The sequence below is a fragment of the Haematobia irritans genome, chromosome 3, assembly GCF_050003625.1.
Source record: "Haematobia irritans isolate KBUSLIRL chromosome 3, ASM5000362v1, whole genome shotgun sequence".
Lineage (NCBI taxonomy): Eukaryota > Metazoa > Arthropoda > Insecta > Diptera > Muscidae > Haematobia > Haematobia irritans.
This window is the reverse complement of record NC_134399.1, coordinates 63,269,284-63,288,282: the sequence shown is the minus strand read 5'-3', so window position 1 is coordinate 63,288,282 and position 18,999 is coordinate 63,269,284. Positions and strand designations below refer to the sequence as shown.

Here is an 18,999-nt window from a genome sequence, read left to right as displayed (position 1 = left end):
AGAGAGGCCGCCCCTTTAGGCTTATAATTTGCTTGACATTTTCTGGGACGTTTACAAAAGATACGCTACATCACTTTTCGATATTTGGTCGGGGAGGAGGTCCTCCTCTAAAACTGCAAAAAAAATTCTTAAGTTTTCTTGAAATTTACAAAGGAAGTGGGGGATAGTTATAAACGAAGAGGCAACCTTCCTTGCCCCACACTTGAAGGAAAGTTTCAAGAATTTTCAGGGAAGGTTAGGGGTGCTATTCACCACGGTGTTTGTCGATATTGTATCGGGGAAAGTGACGTCCCTTTAAAACAATAGAGCAAAATTTAAACATCTCCGATCTACTTGAAATTTACATGGAACGTGGGAGGAGGTGATTACATTTATACATGATTTTTAAATTAGTATATGATTTTTCGATATCTGGTTGGGGAAGGGGAAAATTGATATAAACTTTGTCGATTTACTTCGATAGAATTTATAGGGACCATTGAGTAGTTGTGAAATTAATATATGGTACGTGATAGTCAGATATCAGGTCAGAGTGGAGCGAAGGTGGGGAGAGGATTCCCTTTTGTCCGTTATTTTTTCTTAAATTGAAAGTAGAGGGTTGTCCGTAAATGGGAACTCGGTACATAATTGTATGATTTTTGCCAGACTTCTTTTTAGTAAAGAACTTAAATTTACATGAAATTGGCAGCCAACGTAGAGGGTGCATCATTTTCCAACATTTTAGCAAATGTTAATGTTGTAAAATTTTTTACAATTTTTTTTTTCCGATTTATTGGATGGGAAACAGTAATACTTTGTATTATATTATAATCAGGGATCCGGAGCGGTCCATTTTTTTCGCTCCGCTCCGCTCCCGCTCCGGAGAAAAAAAAACCGCTCCGCTCCACGCTCCGCTCCGAGAAAAAAAAAATCGCTCCGCTCCGCTCCACGCTCCGCTCCGCTCCTCTTCGAGAAAATTATAGTACAAATATTGTATTATTTGTTCAATTGAATTTTATTATAACCTGCTCCACACTGTGGAACAGGGTATTATAAGTTAGTGCATATGTTTGCAACACCAGAAGGAGACGAGATAGACACATGGTGTCTTTGGCAAAAATGCTCAGGGTGGGCTCTTGAGTCGATATATTGATGTCCGTCTGTCCGTGAACACATTTTTGTAATCAAAGTCTAGGTCGCAGTATTAGTCCAATCGACTTCAAATTTGACACAAGTATGTGCTTTGGCTCAGAATAGAACCCTATTGATTTTGGAAGAAATCGGTTCAGATTTAGATATAGCTCCCATATATATATTTCGCCCGATATGGACTTATATGGCCCCAGAAGCCAGAGTTTTACCCTAATTTGCTTAAAATTTTGCAGAAGAAGAACAATTAGCACTAGAGTCAAGTGTGCCAAATTTTATTGAAATCGGTTCAGATTTAGATATATACGGTCCCAGAAGCTAGAGTTTTATCCCAATTAGGTTAAAATTTTGCACTAGGGGTACAATTAGTAGTGTAGTCAAGTATGCCAAATTTTATTGAAATCGGTTCAGATTTAGATATAGCTCCCACATATAGCTTTCGACCGATTAACACTCATATGACCACAGAGGCCAATTTTTAACTCCGATTTAGTTGACATTTTGCACAGGGAGTAGAATTAGCATTGTAGCTCTGCGTGCCAAATTTGGATTAAATCGGTTCAGATTTAGATACAGCTCTCATATATATGTTTTTCTGATTTCGAAAAAAATGGTAAAAATACCAACATTTTCCTTGTAAAATCGCCACTGCTTAGTCGAAAAGTTGTAAAAATGACTCTAATTTTCCTAAACTTCTAATACATATATATCGAGCGATAAATCATAAATAAACGTTTGCGAAGTTTCCTTAACATTGCTTCAGATTTAAATGTTTCCCATATTTTTTTACTATCATTGTGTTTCACCCTAGTGCATTAGCCGACTTAAATTTTGAGTCTATAGATTTTGTAGAAGTCTATCAAATTCTGTCCAGATCGAGTGATATTTAAATATATATATTTGGGACAAACCTTTATATATAGCCCCCAACACATTTGACAGATGTGATATGGTATCGAAAATTTAGATCTACAAAGTGGTGCAGGGTATAATATAGTCGGCCCCGCCCGACTTTAGACTTTCCTTACTTGTTTTATTTAGAAAAATCGGGTGGTACATATATGGGAGCTATAGCTAAATCTGAACCGATTTCGATGATTTTTTGCACATATAGTTAGTGCTATAGAAGATTACATTTAGCCAACTTTGAGTAAGATCGGTTGATAAATAAGGGTTTTATGACATAATTTGGCAAAATCGGGCGATACATATATATGGGACCTATATCTAAATCTGAACCGATTTCGATGAAATTTTCAGACTTAAAGGGTGATACAAAAGATTATTTTGTGCTAAATTTGACCACGATCGGTTAGTAAAAAAGTGCAACGTGACCCCATTTGTCGAAATCGAGCAATACATATATATGGGAGCTATATCTATATTTGATCCGATTTATTCCAAATTCAATAGCGTTCGTCCTTGTGCCCAAAAAAACTCCCTGTACCAAACTTCATCAAAATCGGTTAATAATTGCGACCGGAATCCTGTGAACAACAAATACATGGACAGACGGACGGACGGACACCAAGCGCTAGATCGACTCAGGAGGTGATTCTGAGTCGATCGGTATATACTTTATTGGGTCTAAAATCAATATTTCTGGTAGGCACATTTTTTGGCAGATCAAACTTATTATACCCTAACCACTATGTGGTTTAGGGTATAATGACTTTAAAACAATGTGTTGAAACATTTTATTAATTTTGAAGATTTTTTAAGAAATATTAAATCCATTTTGACTTCATTAAAACGAATTTTTATTCATGTTAGGATACACATTTTTATGTCGAATCACTTAACTATAAGGACAAACAGACTTCATTGAAAAGTTTAGAGACTTTTAGGCAAGGAAAAAACTTTACTTCAGAGAAATACGTTTTCTATTCTAAGCAAAATTCGTATTCATATTTTACGCATGTGAAATATTTGGCCTCCCGACAATATTCTTTGCGGTGCACCATCTACTATTTAATATGTGATAGAAACCAAATTTATGAAAATGGACCAAATTCTGTTTGGTCCGACCATCGGACCAAATTTAAAAATTAGAAATTTTTTGGACCAATTTTGGTCCGATCGGACCAAAACGGCAACGGTGACTGGAATTGAAAGTCTATACACAGAGTAGAAGTAGCTACTCTCCGAAAGTTTTTTTTTGTTTTGCAACAGACGTAGAGAAGAGGTTTTGTTATATTTGTAATGTGTGTGTGTATGTTTATGTTTATGTTTGCAACAACCTCCATCGAAATCAGTCCGTGGTATACCTACGAATATTCTTACTCAGATCTAGTGTTACCTAATTTCGCTTTTTTCCCTTTTATTGCAAAAATACATTTTCGAACAGCGTTTTTAAGAAATGTTCGTTCTCAAAAAAGTAGATAACATGCAATAATACAAATCAAGTCAATGTGAGAAAAAAATTAAAATAATGTATATGCGCACATTTTTCAACCAAAATTGAAACTATCCATAATTTTAATTAAATTTTCGAGAACTAATATCAGAAATAAGAGAATGCTAGGATATAGTACAATAGTAAAGCAAATATGAATGTCCTTACACTGAAAAAAAAAGAATTTTTCTTAATTATTAAAGTCACGTTGACCTTACCTCAAAAATTTTATCTTTCATGTTATGATACACATTTTTAAGTAAAATCACTTTATTATAAGGACATTACAACTTCATTCAAAAGTTTAGAGAAATGCGTCTTCCATGTTAAGCAAAATTTGCAATCTTATTCTAAGGACATGAAATCTTTGACTTCACGACAATATTTTTTTCAGTGTAGAAAACTAAAAAATTAAATATAAATAAGATCATTTAATTGCATTTATTTCACGTTCATTACAAACATCTTTGTAGTAATACGGGATGAAATTGATCGAAAGTACTGTTGTTACTTTTACAACACATACTAGAGATATATTTTGACATTTGCCGTTTTTGAAAAAAATTACTAAAAAACACGTTGTGTTTTATCCAATGTACGTACGTACAAAAATACATATCGTACATTTTAAATGTTTACTCACACTACGCTAAGTACTAACTATATTTGAAATTACCTACACAGTGTAATTTCAAAGTTACCCATTTCATTCAAGTAATATTTTATTCGGAGCGGAGCGGTTTTTCATTTGGAAACCGCTCCGCTCCCGCTCCGCTCCGGATTTTGGAAATGCCGCTCCCGCTCCGCTCCCGCTCCGGCAAAAAAAGGGCTTGCTCCGCTCCGCTCCGCTCCGGATCCCTGATTATAATATAGTGCTTAATATTCAGATATGTTGAGGAGAAGGATACCTTTCCTTGAGAACCCACACTTAAAATTCACAAGAAATATAGAAGATTGTCCAACTACTTGAATACAGAACATTATTTCAAAAAATTTGGAGGAAAGGGTACACCCTCTCCCCGACATTTTTTAAAACGAACCATTTTACATATGCATATCCGCCGTATTTGTACCTATAAACGAAAAAGCAAGTAGTCCGATTTGTTTGAAAGAATTCAAATCTTTTCGAATTTGTTTTCAGCACGAAGGATATGGTTGACTAAGTTAACGCAAAATGTTCCTACAAATACGCTTCGGAAGGCGCAGCGAAGCGGGCCGGGTTACGCTAGTATTTAATGAAAACAAGTAAGGAAAGTCTAAAGTCGGGCGGGGCCGACTATATTATACCCTGCACCACTCTGTAGATCTAAATTTTCGATACCATATCACATCCGTCAAATGTGTTGGGGGGCTATATATATATATAAAGGTTTGTCCCAAGTACATACATTTAAATATCACTCGATCTGGACAGAATTTGATAGACTTCTACAAAATCTATAGACTCAAAATTTAAGTCGGCTAATGCACTAGGGTGGAACACAATGTTAGTAAAACAAATATGGGAAACATTTAACTCTGAAGCAATTTTAAGCAAACTTCGCAAAAATTTATTTATGATTTATCGCTCAATATATATGTAATAGAAGTTTAGGAAAATTAGAGTCATTTTTACAGCTTTTCGACTAAGCAGTGGCGATTTTACAAGGGAAATGTTGGTATTTTGACCATTTTTGTCGAAATCAGAAAAACATATATATGGGAGCTATATCTAAATCTGAACCGATTTCAACCAAATTGGCACGCATAGCTACAATGCTAATTCTACTCCCTGTGCAAAATTTCAACTAAATCGGAGCAAAAAATTGGCCTCTGTGGTCATATGAGTGTAAATCGGGCGAAAGCTATATATGGGAGCTATATCTAAATCTGAACCGATTTCAACCAAATGTGGCACGCATAGCTACAATGCTAATTCTACTCCCTGTGCAAAATTTCAACTAAATCGGAGCAAAAAATTGGCCTCTGTGGTCATTTGAGTGTAAATCGGGCGAACGATATATATGGGAGCTATATCTAAATCTGAACCGATTTCAATAAAATTTGGCACACTAGACTACACTACTAATTGAACTCCTAGTGCAAAATTCCAATCAAATTGGGGTAATACTCAGGCTTCTAGGGCCGTATAAGTGCATATCGGGCGAAAGATATATATGGGAGCTATATCTAAATCTGAACCGATGTCTTCCAAAATCAATAGGGTTCTTATTTGACCCAAAACACATACTTGTGCCAAATTCGACTACTACCTAATCCCTTGGTTACAAAAATGTGTTCACGGACAGACGGACAGACGGACATGGCTATATCGACTCAGGAGCCCACCCTAAGCATTTTTGTCAAAGACACCATGTGTCTATCTCGTCTCCTTCTGGGTGTTGCAAACATATGCACTAACTTATAATACCCTGTTCCACAGTGTGGCGCAGGGTATAAAAAAAAAGAATTTAAGCAAAGATTATAAACTTACTTTTAATTAAAATTTCATTATTTTAAAGAAATTTCTCCTTAATAGTGTGTAAATTGCGCATCCTAAAATTGAGGTTACGTAAACTTTAATATAACGTTAATATTTTTTTTCAGTGAGTGTATTTATTTTAAAGAAGCCTCATCTTTGTCTCGGAATTATCACCAAAATTCTTAAAGGAAGGTTAGAATCTTTTGACCTAAGTAAACTTTTTTTTGCGTGTTGTTAAATACTCATATTTTGTTGTTGTTGTACCACTTTATCTAAAAATTCAATTAAATCGGGCACTGAACTAAGCATTAACCAACAACGGAATAATGTTTAGATTTTAGATTTTTCTGATGTGCTTTTAATTTAAGTTGAATAGACGTGGATATTAATTAAAAAAATAATTTGAATACTTTATCTAAAAATTCACTTTATCTAAAAATCTTATCTAAAAATTCAAATAAATCGGGCACTGAACTAAGCATTAACCAACAACGGAATTATGTTTAGATTTTTATACACTTCACCACTACTGTGGTACAGGGTATAATAAGTTTGTGCATTTGTATGTAACGCCAAGAAATAGTGGTCATAGACCCATCTTTTAGTATACCGATCGGCTTAGAATTAAATTCTAAGTCGATTTTGGGCACAAAGTACAGCTCGCAATTTAAGTCCGATCGTTCTAAAATTTGGCATAGGGCCGTTTCTTGGGACAGAGACAATCGCTATTGGTTTTGGAAAAAATCGGTTCAGATTTAGATATAGTTGCCATATATATTTATCCCCGATTTGGTCATAGTTAGCGAGTTTATCAACCGATTTTCTTGAAATACCGTACATCCAAATATTTTACGAATCTGGAAAATCTTGCAAAATATGAGCCAAATCGGTTCAAATTTAGATATAGCTCCCATATATATCTTTCGTCCGATTTGAACCTTAATGGCCACAAAAGCCAGAGTTTTGCCGTGATTTGCTTCAAATTTTGCACAAGGGGTACGTTTAATAGTAACGTTAAGTGTGTCAAATTTTGTTAAAATCGGTTCAGATTTAGATATAACTCACATAGCTGGCTATATCTAAATCTGGCTTTTGAGACCATAGTACATATATATTTATATATGTATATATATATATATATATATATATATATATATATATATATATATATATATATATATATATATATATATATATATATATATATATATATATATATATATATATATATATATATATATATATATATATATATATATATATATATATATATATATATATATATATATATATATATATATATCTTTCGCCCGATTTGGACTTCTATGGTCTCAAAAGCCAGAGTTTTGCACAAGCGGTACTTTTAACGATACTATTGTATGTGCCAAATATGGTCAAAATCGATTCAGATTTAGATATAGCTCCCATATATATCTTTCGTCCGATTTGAACTTATATGGACTCAAAATCCAGGGTTTTGCCGTGATTTGCTTCAAATTTCGCATAAGGAGTACGTTTAGTAGTATCGGTAATTGTGCCAAGTTTGGTTGAAATCGGTTCAGATTTAGATATGGCTCCCATATATATCTTCCGTCCGATTTGCACTCATATGACCAGGGAGGCCAAAGTTATACTCCCATTTACGTGAAATTTCGCATAGATAGCAGAATTATTATTCTAACTATGCATGTCAAATTTAGTCAAAATTGGTTCAGATTGTATATAGCTCCCATATATACGTACACCAGAGTTGGGGAAATATTTTAGACCCATTTTCAATGGGATTTTCCTCCAATTGATTGGATAGTTTCCTCAGAGAATACAAATATGGCCAAAATTCTCACACTTTACACAAAATTCTGTGATTATTTCCCCATATCTTAGCCATATCCTACACACTACATGCCAAAATTTCCACAGAACGGATGACCGACTAGACCAAATAATATATCACAACCCACACTTGACCACATATCTTGGCGCGATCTAACCAATATCCTTGTAAAATCGCCACTGCTGAGTAGCAAAAATTGTAAATATTACTGTAATTGTCCTATATCTCGAATACATATGTATCGCCTGAAAAATAATAAATCTCTCTTGTACAATTGCATTAAAATTTCTCTCGCTTCATATTTCCCATATTTTTTAATAACATTGTGTTTCATCCCATGGCGTTAGCCGATTTAAATTTTAATTCTAGAGTTTTTGTAGAAGTACAAAAAATTGTTTCCATTAAAAGTATTTGTATCTGAAAATGCAAACTTTTATTTAGCTCCCAGCAAATTTTAAGTAGTTGAGATGGTAACACAAATGTTTGTCTACATATTGGTGAAGGGTATAATATAGTCGGCTCCGCCCGACTTTAGACTTTACTTACTTGTTAGATTTTTCTGATGTGCTTTTAATTTAAGTTGAATAGACGTGGATATTAATTTAAAAAAAAATTGAATACTTTTTTACATACATTAGTTGTTACATACGCCTTCCGTAAACAACATTGAATCACCGCAAATCAAGAATTGTTTAAAATTTTTTGAAAATACAATGGCAAAGTCTCCTATATTAATTTTAATCATTATGTATTGTACATTCTCAGTCAAGGTAAGATTTATGATCTACCAACACAAGCGTAAAATGTATTATAATCACAACAGAATTGTTAACATTTAGTGTGGAAAACGTCCATTTGATGTACATTTCCACAATGTCACGTGTCCCGCATATACTAGCCTTGTCAAACTTGCCGAATGTGACGTCATTAAAGTTGCCAAAAATAAATATGCCCTAAATGTGATGTTCCTATTGGCACGCACTATGCCTGCAAATACTGATCTTCGATTTCTATTTGAATTAACACCGATCAAAGGCACAAAAATAATTCGAATTCTGGATGTGAAGATGAGAATATGTGATCTTCTGGAGCATTCAAGTAAAATACCAATTATAAAGGACTTAATGAATGAAATAAGAAGAAAGAGCAATATACCCATATCATGTCCAGTCAAAGATGTAAGAAAAAGAATGCAAATTAGATTTACAAAAAAAAAAAAAAAAACAAAACGTTAAAATTCTTTCTCTTTCAGAACATGATGTACAATATAACGAATGTTATTGCTACTGATGCCCTATTTCCTTTGTACACCCCTATAGTGTACTTCAATATTAGTATGGTGTTTTTGCAAAAGGAAATTCATCTCGTAACATATCGCTTACAGGGATTGACAATGCAGAAAAAACCCTAAGGTGAATTAATGTTCTTCTTTCAATGTGTGTAACAAATTTCAAATTGTTCATGCACTTAGTTACTGATCATATCTTTGTCCCCTTCTATACTTGTGTAATAAATTGCAACGCGTTCGTTCATTTAATTACTGATGATATCTTTGTCTCTTTCTTTGTACGTATGAAAACAATTTGCTTTTGTTGTCTGTTTTAACATATTAACGATTAAACAAAATTAATTACTTTTTTAATTGTACACCCAGAAAAATATGCCAGCTATAGATTCTTTATAAATGTATTTAATGTATTAATAAAGCATGTCTATTATTGAAGAAAATATGAAACTGTACTTAAAAACGTAAGCAATATTGAAGCAAAATGTTTACCACAAATACATATGTAAGATTTGTCCACACACGCAAAGAAAAAAAAAACGTTTGGAAAACGTGTACCGAAAACGTTTTTCTTTTGTCAGAGTTTTTTGAATTGCTTCGAAACTTTTAAACTTTTATCACCAAAAAAATTCGTTTGTTACAAAATTTTTATTTTGTCAATAAAAAAAGTTATTTTTGAAACAATAACACAGTCCATTTCGTTTATATCAAACACTGTTCTTTTCTGACTTTAGGTCTTTAATAAGACACATTTTACAATTCAAAATTTAATATAGTACAATGTAATGTTGACCCTTGGCATGCAAGTCGGACGTAGCAACCACTGCTCCACGGTGCCAAACTAAATGTTTGTTTCTGTGAAATAAACTTTGTTTATTCGGTTCGTGGGCGCCGCAAGCTATGCTATATAAATATAACTTATATGGATAATTATCTATTGATGACCATAACCGGTACATAGCTCAGTGGTTAGTGTGTTGGCTTACAAAGTGCATGGTCCGCGCTTCGATTCTCCGTCCAGGCGAAAGGTAAAAAAATTTTAAAAATTTATAAAATCGTATAATTTCTTCTACAATGTTGGTATTACAGGAAAAGGTGTTAAGAACTAAAAACACTCGTTGATGTGAGAAGGATGTGAGGGAAAATGCAATTAGCAAGAAAACAATGTTTGTTTTTTAGTTTGTTTTTATGAAATTGTTTTTACATCCTGGAAAAGAATAAAAGTTTATCACAAAAAGTATATACTTTTCTTCCAAATAAACTTCCTTACAGCGAAAAGCAAATGAGAAACGAACTTTGTTTGTCTAAAATTTCGTTTGGGAGGAAAGAATTATTTTTTTGCGTGCATGAATGAAAAAAGTTCAATAAAATCATTCCATATATCAATTCAATTCAGTTAAATGTTTTTTATTATATTGTATAGTGGATCATACATATACTAACATAAATATAACTGATATATATTCTTCCTAATTTCTATGAAATTCACATCGTCCAAATAAATAACAAGTATATACGGCCGTAAGTTCGGCCAGGCCGAAGCTTATGTACCCTCCATCATGGATTGCGAAGAAACTTCTTCTAAACACTGCCATCCACAATCGAATTACTTAAGTTACGGTAACGCTTGCCGATGGCAAGGTATCTTAAAACCTCCTAACACCATCTTCTAAATTGTATGTAAGTCCATACGTGGTATATATTAATTCAAAAAAGATCGATCCAATACGTATATAATTCAGTTTGACAAAGTAGACATAAAATTTTCACAAAATTTTCTATAGAAATAAAAATTTTGACAAAATATTCTATAGAAAGAAAATTTTGACAAAAATTTCTACAGAAATAAAATTTTAACAAAATTTTCTATAGAAATAAACTTTTGACAAAATTTTCTATACAAATAAAATCTTGGTAGATTATTTGTAGCTCGAGAGGCAACCATGATTATGAACCGAATAAAATTTGAACAAAATTTTTACAAAATTTTCTATAGAAATAAAATTTTGAAAATGATGAAAATTTTATTATGAACCGAATAAAATTTTAACAAAATTTTCTCTAGAAATAAAATTTTGACAACATTTCCTATAGAAATAAAATTTTGACAAAATGTTCTATAGAAATAAAATTTAGGTAGATTATTTTTGGCTCTAGTGGCAACCATGATTATGAACCGATATGGACCAATTTTTGTGTGATTGGACCAATTTTGGTATGGTTGTTAGCGACCATACACTAACACCACGTTCCTAATTTGAACCGGATCGGATGAATTTTGCTCCTCCAAGAGGCTCCGGAGGTCAAATCTGGAGAACGTTTTATATGGGGGCTATATATAATTATGGACCGATATGGACCAATTCTGGCACGGTTGTTAAAGAATATATGCTAACACCATGTTCCAAATTACAACCGGCTTGGATGAAATTTGCTTCTCTTGGAGACTTCGCAAGCCAAATCTGGGGATCGGTTTATATGGGGGCTATATATAATTATGAACCGACGTGGACCAATTTTTGCATGGTTGTTAGAGACCATATACCAACATCATGTACCAAATTTCAGCCGGATCGGATGATATTTGCTTCTCTTTGAGGCTCCGCAAGCCAAATCTGGGGATCGGTTTATATGGGGGTTATATATAATTATGGACCGATGTGGACCAATTTTTGTATGATTGTTAGAGACCATATACCAACACCATGTACCAAATTTCAGCCGTATCGGATGAAATATGCTTCTCTTAGAGGCTCCACAAGCCAAATCTGGGGATCGGTTTATATGGGGGCTATATATAATTAAGGGCCGATATGGACCAATTTTTGCATGGTTGTTAGAGACCATATACCAACATCATGTACCAAATTTCAGCCGGATCGGATGAAATACGCTTCTCTTAGAGACTCCACAAGCCAAATCTGGGGATCGGTTTATATGGGGGCTATATATAATTATGGACCGATGTGGACCAATTTTTGCACGGTTGTTAGAGACCATATACCAACATCATGTACCAAATTTCATCCGGATCGGATGAAATATGCTTCTGTTAGAGGCTCCACAAGCCAAATCTGAGGGTCCCTTTATATGGGGGCTATACGTAAAAGTGGACCGATATGGCCCAATTTTTGCACGGTTGTTAGAGACCATATACCAACACAATGTACCAAATTTCAGCCGGATCGGATGAAATATGCTTCTGTTAGAGGCTCCACAAGCCAAATCTGAGGGTCCCTTTATATGGGGGCTATACGTAAAAGTGGACCGATATGGCCCATTTTCAATACCATCCGACCTACATCGATAACAACTACTTGTGCCAAGTTTCAAGTCGATAGCTTGTTTCGTTCGGAAGTTAGCGTGATTTCAACAGACGGACGGACGGACGGACGGACGGACGGAAGGACGGACGGACATGCTTAGATCGACTCAGAATTTCACCACGACCCAGAATATATATACTTTATGGGGTCTTAGAGCAATATTTCGATGTGTTACAAACGGAATGACAAAGTTAATATACCCCCATCCTATGATGGAGGGTATAAAAATGTCTTTGGCGCTATACGAATTTCAACTTTCCTCAAAATTAGTTTATTTTACTTAACGTTGCTTTAATATACTTTAACTTAGTGAAGGGGTCATATTTTTCTGGGTATAGATGGATTAAGTTAGAGTCAGAAATTATATATTCGTATGTCATGAAGACAATAATTCCAGTGTTTTTTAATTTTGTTTGAAAAAGTTATTTCTAAATAAAAATAATAAAACTTCTTTATGTGTAAAATTATCTTTTATTACAATCACATATTTATGTTGAATATTGGTAAACTGATGACGATATTTTTATATTCATTAATTAAAGGGTGATTCTTTTGAGGTTAGGATTTTCATGCATTAGTATTTGACAGATCACGTGGGATTTCAGACATGGTGTCAAAGAGAAAGATGCTCAGTATGCTTTGACATTTCATCATGAATAGACTTACTAACGAGCAACGCTTGCAAATCATTGAATTTTATTACCAAAATCAGTGTTCGGTTCGAAATGTGTTTATCGACAAATTTTGTTCAGCGATGAGGCTCATTTCTGGTTGAATGGCTACGTAAATAAGCAAAATTGCCGCATTTGGAGTGAAGAGCAACCAGAAGCCGTTCAAGAACTGCCCATGCATCCCGAAAAATGCACTGTTTGGTGTGGTTTGTACGCTGGTGGAATCATTGGACCGTATTTTTTCAAAGATGCTGTTGGACGCAACGTTACGGTGAATGGCGATCGCTATCGTTCGATGCTAACAAACTTTTTGTTGCCAAAAATGGAAGAACTGAACTTGGTTGACATGTGGTTTCAACAAGATGGCGCTACATGCCACACAGCTCGCGATTCTATGGCCATTTTGAGGGAAAACTTCGGAGAACAATTCATCTCAAGAAATGGACCGGTAAGTTGGCCACCAAGATCATGCGATTTGACGCCTTTAGACTATTTTTTGTGGGGCTACGTCAAGTCTAAAGTCTACAGAAATAAGCCAGCAACTATTCCAGCTTTGGAAGACAACATTTCCGAAGAAATTCGGGCTATTCCGGCCGAAATGCTCGAAAAAGTTGCCCAAAATTGGACTTTCCGAATGGACCACCTAAGACGCAGCCGCGGTCAACATTTAAATGAAATTATCTTCAAAAAGTAAATGTCATGGACCAATCTAACGTTTCAAATAAAGAACCGATGAGATTTTGCAAATTTTATGCGTTTTTTTTTTTTTTAAAGTTATCAAGCTCTTAACAAATCACCCTTTACAAATAAGAACAGAAAGATAAAAAAGCTTACGTCAGGAAAAATGACAAATACCTTACACAAAAAAATTGTTTTTTGATTCAATAACGAAATTAATTGATCCAATTAATTTTGTAAATTAAATGTCTTTAATCACACAAATGATCACAAATGAGTATCAATTAAAAAATTAATTGAAAATCAATTAAAAAATTAATTGATCCAATTTAAATTGATACTATTAATATTTATACCCTAAACCACATAGTGGTCAGGGTATAATAAGTTTGATCGGCCAAAAAATATTGATTTTAGACCCCATAAAATATATACCGATCGACTCAGAATCACCTCCTGAGTCGATCTAGCGCTTGGTGTCCGTCCGTCTGTCCATGTATTTGTTGTTCACAGGATTCCGGTCGCAATTATTAACCGATTTTGATGAAATTTGGTTCAGCGAGTTTTTTGGGCACAAGGACGAACGCTATTGAATTTGGAAGAAATCGGATCAAATTTAGATATAGCTCCCATATATATGTATCGCCCGATTTCGACAAATGGGGTCACGTTGCGCGTTTTTCAAACGGATCGTCACCAAATTTGGCAAAAGGTAAAATTTTCCATTGCCCTTCAAGTCCGCAAAATTTCATCCAAATCGGTTCAGATTTAGATATAGCTCTCATATATATGTATCGCCCGATTTTCCCAAATTTGACCACAAAACCTTTATTTATCAACCGATCTTACTCAAAGTTGGCTAAATATAATCTTCTATAGCACTAACTATATGTGCAAAAAATCATCGAAATCGGTTCAGATTTAGCTATAGCTCCCATATATATGTACCGCCTGATTTTTCTAAATTTGGCCATAAAACCCTTATTTATCAACCGATCTTACCCAAATTTGGCTAAATGTAGTCTTCTATAGCACTAACTATATGTGCAAAAAATCATCGAAATCGGTTCAGATTTAGATATAGCTCCCATATATATGTATAGCCCGATTTTCCAAAATTTGGCCATAGAACCCTTATTTATTAACCGATCTTACTAAAAGTTGGCTAGATCCAGTCCTCTACAGTACTAACTATATGTGCAAAATTTCATCGAAATCGGTTCAGATGTAGATATAGCTCCCATATATGTATCACCCGATTTTGAAAAATTTGCCCCTAATAACCTTATGTTTGACCATACAGGCCTCATTTCTTAACTGATCTTACTAAAAACTTGCACAAGGTAACCTTTTGTGGTATTAATCAAACCCGCAAAATATTATGCAAATTAGTTCAGATTTAGATATAGCTTCCATATATATGCATCGCTCGATTTTCCCAAATTTGGCCATAGTACTCTTATTTATTAACCAATGTTACTCAAATTTCAAATTTTGATGTACTAGCCGATCGTACTTATACGTACTTGTAGCTCTTACATAAGAATATTGCTCGATTTTTACAAATTTGTATTTATTACCCACACTAATTTAACGATTTTCTCTTTTTTAATAATGGGCTCAATATTAGTGGCATACTAACTCCGTAGGTGCAATATCAACACAGCCAGTGTTGCTAGAAGTAGGGGAAATTCGCTATATGTAGGGTTTTTCTAATATTTAGCGTCTTGTAGGGACGTAGGGCCACAATGTAGGACATTTTCACTCAACACAATTTGTAATAATTTTTACATTTTGGTGGCTCTAGAGGAGGAAATTAGAAGCCGGCAAGGCTTGATCTTTAACAATGTGTGGTAAACTTTATTCCTGTAGAAAATTTTGTGAACATTTTATTTCTATAGCACATTTTGTCAAAATTGTATTTCTATAGAAATTTTTTTCAAAATATTATTTTTATAAAAAATTTTCTCAAAATTTTATTTCTGTGGAATTTTGTCTCAAAATTTTATTTCTATAGAAAAATTTCTCACAAAAATTTATTTATAGAAACTTTTTCCAAAATTTTATTTTTATAAAGATTTAACATAAAATATTACTAATTTGGGTAGAATTCTACCAACTGTGGCAACCGTGGTCGTAATAGAAATTTATATTCTAAGTTATATACGTTGCATATTCATGTTTTAGGATAATAATTTTTTTTTTTAAATTTAACGAAAAATATAGTAGGGAAAATTGTTTGGGAATGTATAGGAAAGTAGGGAACTTTTTTTGTCCTCGTAGGGTAAACCGAACATTTTCCCTGGCAACGTTGACTATGAGCTATAGTCAGATTGACACAAAGCACCCATAGACATGTACCCCTTAATTTTCTTAAATATGCAACTGCGGTTTATCTCCCAGACCTATATCAATGTTAACCCACAAATGCTTTTGATTACTATTTCTGTAATGGTGGTTTGGGTATGATATAGTCGGCCCCGCCCGACTTTCTACTTTACTTACTTGTTGTGATTGATTTTTGTTCCATTAAAAAATTTGTTGAATCAATCAAATTTTTAATTGAATATTTTTTAAAACTCAATAGAGATTTTAACTGGATACATTTTTGTGAAAGTTTTTTTCTGTGTTACGAAATTTTTATCCAATAGTGGAATTTTGTATCAACTTAATGTTGATAAATCGCTTGCGATATTGTTATCAAATTTTTTATAGATATTAAACTTACAAGTATACTCTGGATAAACTCTGGATGTTAAATCTTTTAAAAAGTTTATCGCAGGAAAATTGATAAATGTTTCATTTGGATCTTCGTATCTTTTATGAAATAAATATTTTTTCGTTCTGTGAACGATTAAACAAAACGAATTAATATTTTAATTGATGTGTCTTCAATCAAGAAATGAGTATAATTCACTAATGTAAAGCTTTAATTGATTCAATTAAAAGTTTTGTTGATTTTGGAATAGAGGTGTGCAGATGACACGAAATTTTCGTAACTCACGAAAATTTTTGTGAGTCACACTGATGGCAACGTCGTGAGTAACAAACCAAATGTGGTGCGTGAGCGTGAGTCACAACAATAATTTCATCTTGAGTGTGCGTGAGTAACGAATTTCGGCAAAATACGCTCACGAACATAATCCCGCCCACGAAAATAAACCACTTACGAGTTGAATTCACTTACAAGTTTAGTGACACCTGCGATGTTAAGAGTTTAATAATGCTCAAGTTTTTAGACACGTCGCTAAGGTAAATTACTCATAAAATTATTCGTGAGTCACGACATTTTCGTGCGTGAGTATAAATTTTCTTTTCGTGAGTATACACTCAAAACAAAGTGAACTCTCTACTTCACTAAAGCCAATTTAACTTTATTTTAGTTCATGGAATTATTATGTTTGAAGAAAGTTTCCTCTACTCTAATAATTTTTTGTGTACGTTAGTTAAATTAACTAAAACCGAGGAAAAAACTGTACACAAATGAAGGATAAAGATTAACTAAGTTCGCGTCTTCCACAAAATAGTTCAATATTTCTTTAAATTTGTAAATTTTACTACAAATGCGTTCTTCATGAACTTCGTATGTCACTAAAGACATTCTTTCAATTTTGAACTCCAATTTTTTCCTTCAAACTACAAAATTTTTTTTAACAAATGAAAAAACCTAATTTTGTCTAATAGATTTTCTTGAATTTGTAGAAAAATATTTACTTATTTTAATGACATCGGCGTGATGCCAGTGTTTGTTATACTGTTTAGTTAAAATTTTCTCAAAATATTCAGAATTTTCTAAAATCAACCGAAATTTTTCTTCCTGGTGGGTTCACTGTTTTTTCAGTGTACGTGAGTCCTACCAAACAATATCGTGCATGAGTAAGATTTTTCCGTCGTGAGTAAAATATTATTCACGTGCACACCTCTACTGTGGAACAAGGTATTATGAGTTTGGCAAGGTATAGGTATGGAATAATTTATTATCTTTGGCAATAATGCTCAGGGGCGGTCCCTGAGTCGATCTAGCCATGTCCGTCTGTCTGTGAACACATTTTTGTAATCAAAGTCTAGGTTGTAATTTAAGCCCAATCGACGTCAAATTTGGCATAATTATGTGTTTTTGGTCAAAACTGAAATCGGTTCAGATTTAGAATTAGCTCCCATATATGTTTTTCGCCCGATATCCACTTATATGGCCTCAGACAGCGTTGCAAGAATTGTTTCACTAAAAACCGCTAGATAAAAAAACTTAAATGTTTTATTTCACTTGGAATGCAATTTAATTTAATTGTCTTCATTTTAATTGTATTTTTGTAAGACTATGACAATATTCATGTCATATTAGACCCGTTGAGTACCCTATAAATTTTGATTACTATCACAAAATTTTACTGGAAGTCATTCGTTTACTCCAGGAAGAACATTTGTCCCCAGTAAAAACTTGCAAGAGGTAGCACGCAATTAACAGCTGTTTTTAGTCATTAACAATTCATATGTGCGATATATTGCACAATGTGACATAGTAGTGTGTTAGAAAATATCAATATGTTTACTTTTAATTGGTTTAAAATCGTTGAGTTAACATAAACGTGTAAATTTTTGCTAATTTTACCCAAGAGGGTAAATCCTATTCTTATTGTCTTGCAAGTTTATACTGAATAATTTTTATGGGAAAAGTACGCAAACAAACCAATTGTTGTCTAATTTTCGACAATGTAATACCATCCCATTCACAATCTGCAGATTTGTTTGTATAGCGCTCATAATAATCTTTTGATGCTATCAATACGAATTTTTTTATTGTATGTTTTGATGTTAAAAAATAACAATATATTAAAAATTTTATCTCCTTCATTTTGTCTTCCATACACTAAAAAAACGTATGTACGGTTCTAAAGATTTTGTCTTTATTGGTATTGATTCTGAGCCAAATTTGAATTTATTCGTTTTTTTCAACCTTTTTTCATGAGCTATCAAAGTCCTTTGAAAACGTGTTAACGACAACAACATTGGTTTTTATTTACTTTAATTTTTTCAATGTTATTTTAAGACTATTCGTATATACACGCACAGAAAAAACATGTATGGACATGGTTGCCGCATTCATTTAATGCTTATCTAGAGTATCCCAGCAAAAAATTTTGGAAGTTCTTCTTAAGGCACAACTTTAAAAGCACTTCCAAATATGTTCTCACAAAGATGTTCTTTATTTTAGCTGCACAGG

At 33.4% G+C, this 18,999-nt stretch overlaps 1 protein-coding gene across 1 annotated transcript; it reads left to right on the top strand.

Moving 5' to 3' along the window:
- Window positions 1-8,564: 8,564 nt before the first annotated feature.
- On the top strand, window positions 8,565-9,229 carry LOC142230957 (uncharacterized). The gene is made up of 3 exons (XM_075301575.1): window positions 8,565-8,588; window positions 8,658-8,996; window positions 9,071-9,229. Exons 1-3 carry the CDS (start codon window positions 8,565-8,567, stop codon window positions 9,227-9,229), a joined length of 522 nt encoding a protein of 173 aa, XP_075157690.1.
- Window positions 9,230-18,999: the final 9,770 nt, after the last annotated feature.